General features: G+C 40.2%; 1 protein-coding gene across 3 annotated transcripts in view; it reads right to left on the bottom strand.

Moving 5' to 3' along the window:
• The window catches only part of TAF9B (TATA-box binding protein associated factor 9b), a 23,500-nt gene extending 17,421 nt beyond the window's left edge, over positions 1-6,079 (bottom strand). Inside the window, exons 1-6 of one of the 3 annotated variants that reach the window (XM_070605801.1) lie at positions 5,691-6,062; positions 5,003-5,084; positions 4,543-4,679; positions 4,332-4,466; positions 3,495-3,570; positions 621-731 (exon numbers count right to left, since the gene is read on the bottom strand). In XM_070605801.1, the coding sequence (XP_070461902.1) occupies positions 621-731; positions 3,495-3,570; positions 4,332-4,466; positions 4,543-4,679; positions 5,003-5,084; positions 5,691-5,741 (592 nt within the window). In that variant the 5' untranslated portion in view covers positions 5,742-6,062. Of the gene's footprint in view, positions 1-620; positions 732-3,494; positions 3,571-4,331; positions 4,467-4,542; positions 4,680-5,002; positions 5,085-5,690 lie in introns of all 3 variants that reach the window. The other 2 variants (XM_070605800.1, XM_070605799.1) reach the window with 2 other exon arrangements.
• Positions 6,080-6,328: the final 249 nt, after the last annotated feature.

Raw genomic sequence — 6,328 nt, forward strand, 5'->3', positions numbered from 1 at the left:
GGAGTTCATCATGGAACATTAAAGCACACATTAAAAGCACATGGTCAAGGTCAGGACTCGTGATTCCCTTACAGGCCAACATTTTATATAAGTAGTTTACTGTGTGTAGTTAGGTTTCAGAAGATGTGAAATCTAAACATACGCATTAGTAAACTATGCTGTAACAAAATTCTACTTATATTAGTCCAACTTTCTAAGTATCCTTCCATAAAGTGAGTAAAGTTACAATTTTCATTAGATGTATGCTAAGTTGTAGTATTTTCTTGAGCTTTAACCCTAAGTGCTTTTCCCTGAAGATACCTTAGATTTGTGGACCCTTATTTTCATTCACAGTGTTCTTAGAGAATCTGATGATCACACTGAATACTCTCCCTTCCCCTCCAAAACATTACATATATTAAAATTTCACACACTTTTAGTGGGCTCAGAGACCCTCTATGAAGACCCCTGATTTGCAGCATTACTGCCACCTTCCTGTTATGATATTAAACAATTTAACTCTTGCTATAGGAACACAAACTGTTCTATAACCACAAATTATTGACAAATTTTAAAGTTCAGAAAAAATATTTTAAAAGAACCACTTACAACCCACCCCCGACCCCTGCCCATCACATTACCTGGTTTGACAGGTGTGGACTGAGAAGGTGGAATCTGCACTGTAAATCTTTGGCTTGTCACTGACGCTGGAGGTGCAACTTTATTTGGGACAGAGACTGTTTGCGGGGTTGCTGTAGTTGTAATTAACAGACCATGTTAGTTAGATGACTTGCTATACAGGGTCATATTCTGTACTCCTTAGCTTATCAGAAACTACCTTCAAAGCACAGGGAACTAATGAAAAGTGAGAAAAAAACATCATTAGAAATAAGAGCAAAGTAACTTCAAAAATGTTTACAAGCTGAGTAGGTTAGAAGCTAAAAATTCAGGATAGTGTAACGAATGTAGGCTCTGGAGCCTACCTGCTTGAGTTTGAATCCAGGCTTTATGACCAACTGAGTGTCCATGGGCAAGTTATTTAAAACTTTTTGTACCTCAGTTTTCTCATCTGTTAAATGGGGGATAACAGTACCTATTTCACAGGATTCTCGTGAGAATTAAAATAATCTATGTAAAGCTCTTCAAACAGTGTCTGGCACTGAATTTTAGCTACATGAAGTCATGAAGTTGAGCATTTAAATAAACTAGCAGAATAAAGACCCAAGTTTTCTATTAATTACCTTAGGTGGCACTTTTAGTCTCTGTCACTTGCTGAGAATTAGATGTCTATTATGCCCATGAAACTAAATCAACATGCATCTAACAAAAGCCTATCAAATGCACCACTTGGGGTCCCCAGGTGGGCACAAAAATCATACTCTTTTTCTATATCCGGATACTTTTTTAAGCAGACAGGGATCTTAGAGATAACTTAGTCCAAACCCCCCTCATCTTAATTCTACCCATTACTCCAAGGTACAACTCAAATACCACCCTATTTTATAAAATTTCTTTGATTTGCTGAAAAGTCATTGCCTGCCTCAGAAATTCTCTTAACGCATCACAGGAGCCTTATTATTAGTATCTTATCTCGTTCACTAAACTACAAGCCTTGGCTAACATTTTTTATCCTTGTGAGCACATGGCTTTGTGTCTTGCTCCTAACAGGCACTCAAAAAATATTTGCTTAATGAATTTTGCAAGACTCAAAGACTTAGTATGTATACTGATGTCCAGCTCTCTCAAAAACTACATTTGTGGAAATGTGTCTGTTCCTAGGTTTTTCTTTGGGGATGCAGGCTTTCCATACATCCCTCTTCCCTGGAACCAATAGTCTGCCCAGGGATAGAGTTGCTGAAAAAAATCACAACTATCATCATCTTCAGGGCCAAAGGAGAAGAGAGCCTAAATAGGGGAAGAAAGCCCAAAGGTACCCAGGAATCTGGGTTTTAGTGCTTTCTCTCCCAAACCCAGAAGGTGAGGCCTTAACTCTAACATATCTCCATCCCTAGGCAAGTTTTCCCATGTATTAAGGAGCAGTCCAAAGAATTTGGTGAAACTTAATGAAGCAATAGAAGTATTTTGTCAAAATTCACAGTAGGTAGATGTTTATTATTATTACTATTGGCTATTACCATAAGGAATTATTAACATTTAAGTAAGTATGGAGTTTAGGCTTTAAAACTGAACACAGCAGATGCTTGGGTCTCATGCTTTATGAAACTCGTTTTAAATTTTTTTAAAGTTTAAAACTTGCCTCTTTGTTTTTAGCAGCTCCCTCACTCTATATTTTAATAATCGCTAAAATATGTACTGTAAATGTCTAGGAATAAAAATCACAACTGATAACTAAAATTGGTTAACTTGTCAACACGTGTAACTGATTGCCACAGCCTAGAGTTTTTAAAAAATTAGTATTAGCTTAAGTAATATGAATCCACAGATAAACAGAATATGATCAAAGTTACACAAATTATATATGCAAATCTCTCTCCTCAAAGGTCACATGCAGGTAGTTAGAAGTGTACAACGAATACTATACCAGGCTCATTTTAAAATGCTGAAATGTAAATTCACATCCTGAGACTATGAAGAGATTGTCTACACACCTCAAAAATCACACGCTGCTTCTACTCCAGCTATGGGACATCTACAGGACTCCAGTTATCAGCAGTAAGAGCCAAAAACAACGCTGGTCAAAGAGAAGGGGATTTTTTCTGAAAATACTTTAGGAAAGAAAGCCAGCAGAAACATAGGATAAAAAAATCAGGAAATCTAAATCCATTATTTATGTTTTCCTCATTACTTAAACAACGGCATTAAAAAGAAACAAATAATGGTTTCTAAATACTATTCTCCACTAAAAGGAATTAGGGCTTTTTGGAGAAATGGCTGATTCTAGGACTGGGCTAAGGAAAATATAAGACGAGCTTGGAACATCTTGTGCCAGAAAGCAAGAAATGCTCAAAGAATGACGGAGACTTGTCACAAAGGACACAGGAGCTGGCTTGAAGGAGCTCCCCCGACCATATAGGACAATCAGCACCACTTTTGAAAAGGTTAGTATTAAAAACAGAATGACTTTTTCTTTGATATTCTGAAGCTTTTTGTACATTTTAAACTTCTTTCTTTTGACTGCATTCTCTTGCCAATTTACTCAGAAATTTCTTTAATTTCTGATAAGTAGGCTACTGCCATGAGTGCGTTTGGCAACATCATTTGTATAGAAAGAACACAGCTTAAACTCCTGTTTTGGGGATCATACTTTACACCAACAACAATGGTGGGTAATGTCCAATTCTATACTCATTTGGGATCAGATATTCCTTGTGGCTTTCTTATTTTGAAATCTGATAAAATACATGTTTATAGCTTTACTAGAGGAAAAGTAAATGTATCATTGGCAACACATACGCGAGTTTTTTGACTTACCTTTTGACTTGCATTATAGTTCAAAATCAAGTGCTAATGCACTTCTTTAACAGCCAGAAAAGCCATTTCCCTCTGTCACTTACCTACAGTAGGAGTGGTAGGTCTGCTGCTAACAGCACCAACACTTAACCGTGGAACTAGTCTTCCTTGGTTAGCTCCCTGGGGGATTTAGAAAACAAATTACTTTTAATGTTGTTCAGATTTGACATGTTAGGATTTTATATATATAAAATACAAACATAATACATATCTATATAAACATGGATATGAGTATACATATGTACATACATATATAATTCTATATAGTATTTAAGTTTAAAGTAGAGTTTAGTATAAAGTTTAGTAAAGAGTTTAGTAAAGTATAACTTCCTTATGATTTTTAATCTTAATCTTAACCAGTCAACATCTTAACCCAAAAAGAAATTCTCTTATAGTGGAATTTCAGACAACAAAGGCAGCCCAACGTGGAGAAAACTTTTTCAGTGGTGGCAGAGCCTTAGGTTCTCTTTGAGAAAGCAAGTCCAATTCTTGATGGCATAGCATTTACTCTGTTAGTGGGCTTCACTCAAAAACTATGGTATAGGCGGAGAGGTGGGGAGTTATGAGACCGGGGCATGAGTCCTAGCTTTGCTACTAACTCCACAGATGAGTTCAGGTTCAGTTTCCTGATGTGAAAAGTAAGTGTTGGGTTGGATCAACACGAAAGTTCCTTTTAGCTCTAAAAATCTTGCATCTTATATTTTGTATTTTAACATAGCAGCTAATTGCAGACATGGTATTTTCAAGCCAGTACATTTAAAAAATCCTAGTAAATTATTTCAGCCTTTAATTTACTGCATTATCTATAGGAATTTGCTTTTTACAAATTCCCCTAACACATCTCACCTTTTTTAAAAGCTAAGTTGACTAAAAATTCTTACCTTTTTAACTAAGGACTTCAGCCTATAGTTTGGAGCTGTTAAGCAGTATCTGTCAGGTGGCAGTCTGGGTCCTGCATATGGCTTAATCAGTGGTAAAGGGGTTTGATTTTTCTGCCTTGCAATATCCAGTAAAAACTAAAAAAAAATTGTTATTAGAACAACAATTAAAATAATTATAAGTAAAATGAACTTCAAATAAAAGTTTGCTTACATCTCTTGGGGGAGGAGAGGTAAAAGACTGGTCAGCACGACACTGGATTGCCAGTCTCACATCATCTGCATCAACATTAGGTTTCTTAGCATGGCTGGAATAAATTTTTGCATCGTCCAAAATTGTAGTCACATATCCTTTAAGAACAAAACATTATTTTCTTAAACATATGAAAACAGCTTAATATTTCTAGCCACTTTTCTTAATGGAAGGTTCCACTAGTTTCTAGAAAGTTTATCAAATTTGGTTCTAATATCTAATTGACCTTTCTATATGATCAATTTTGAACAGATATCACCACGTAAATACCACTGTCCCCTAGCTTGAGCTCCTTTTTACTGCTTTAGGCTGAATTCTGTGATAGTAACTGTTAAAGTAATTTAGTTGAAAATGCTTATACAATAAAATGATCTTTTCAAATTCAGAAGTTAGGCAAATTTTTGGTGTATTGTTAACTTACGGAAAGCAAATTCCAACATTTGATTTATAACCCTTGGTTCATACTCCGTAATTCCCATATCCTTCAGGATCTGTGCCATCACCTGTGGATTCAAATAAAAGCGCCAGATGCATAATCTAGGTATTGGAAATCAAGACTGGACCGAAGGTAGTATCTATATTTATAATACAAGGTCCCCTTTCTCTGGGTTCCAAACTTGTACTCATCCCTTTCCTCCCAAATGAGTGTCAGGATCACACCAAATTTCGTCGTACTCTCTTTGCTGGAAAACTTTTAATTTTTTGGCGGGGGCGGGGGCAGAGAAGAAAAAGGCCGGGGTTGGCTTTCGCAGCAGAGAGGTAGAGGTGGCTACAGCTGGTTGTCATTTTCGGATGTGGCGACGGTGGAAGCTAGCATCAGGACCCCGCGAGAGTCAGGGCTCGCAGACAGGGCGAGACGACGAGGCGGCCAGGGCCCGAGGCCCAACAGACGGAACCGGGTGGCTAGCGGGTGCACTCCGGAGGGGCTGCCGGGGTGGCAGGACATCACCCGGGGGGCCAGGGCACCCCCATCTCCCCCTGCCCCTGGCCGCCCCGGCTGGGATGAAACTGGCACGCGAGCCCATCCTCAGGCCCTCCGCCTGGGCCTGCCTCCCAGGTCCTTGGCCGCGCGGAGCTTCGACCCCCCGCCTCTCAGCCTTCGCACTTACCAAAGCATCTCTCGGAGCGTTCTTGGGAGGCGCCATCTTGCCCGACTCCATGTTATCCGGCCACTCGTCATCCGGGGAGCGAGGGCTGCTCGCGGGCTCCTGGTTCAGGCTCCGCCCCTGCGGGGTGCGGAAGGCGGGGTTAGCGCGCCCGCCCCGCCGGCAGCCGCTTCCACCCCGCCCGAGGAGGCTGCGGCCGGCTTGGCGAGCCTGGAGAGTCGGCTAAGCCTTCCTCGAGGCGCCCTCGGTCAGCACTTGGAAGAGCTAAGAAGCTCGTCTTCCCAGAGCTATCTGTAAAAGTGCACCAATCGGGCCACCCTTGTCGTTTTTGGGGCCCTTCCTCACGCGTCCCCTGCTGCCACCCTGGCTCCTTCTGTCTCCCTGGAATGCTCGCCGGCCTGCCTCCACCTGCCCCGTGGTAGGGTTGCCTGGTCAAATGCAGAGCATCCAATTACATTTGAATGTCAGATCAACGACGAATACATTTTTTTCATAAGTATATCCCCAATATTACACAGGGTATACGTAATACTACAAAATTCTCTGTTGTTGATCTGACATTCAGATTTAACTGGGCATTCCGTACTTTTACTTGCTAAATCTGGCAACTCTACCCTAGAGCGTGCTGTCCACACAGCAGG

This window comes from Equus przewalskii, chromosome X, assembly GCF_037783145.1.
Source record: "Equus przewalskii isolate Varuska chromosome X, EquPr2, whole genome shotgun sequence".
Taxonomy (NCBI): domain Eukaryota; kingdom Metazoa; phylum Chordata; class Mammalia; order Perissodactyla; family Equidae; genus Equus; species Equus przewalskii.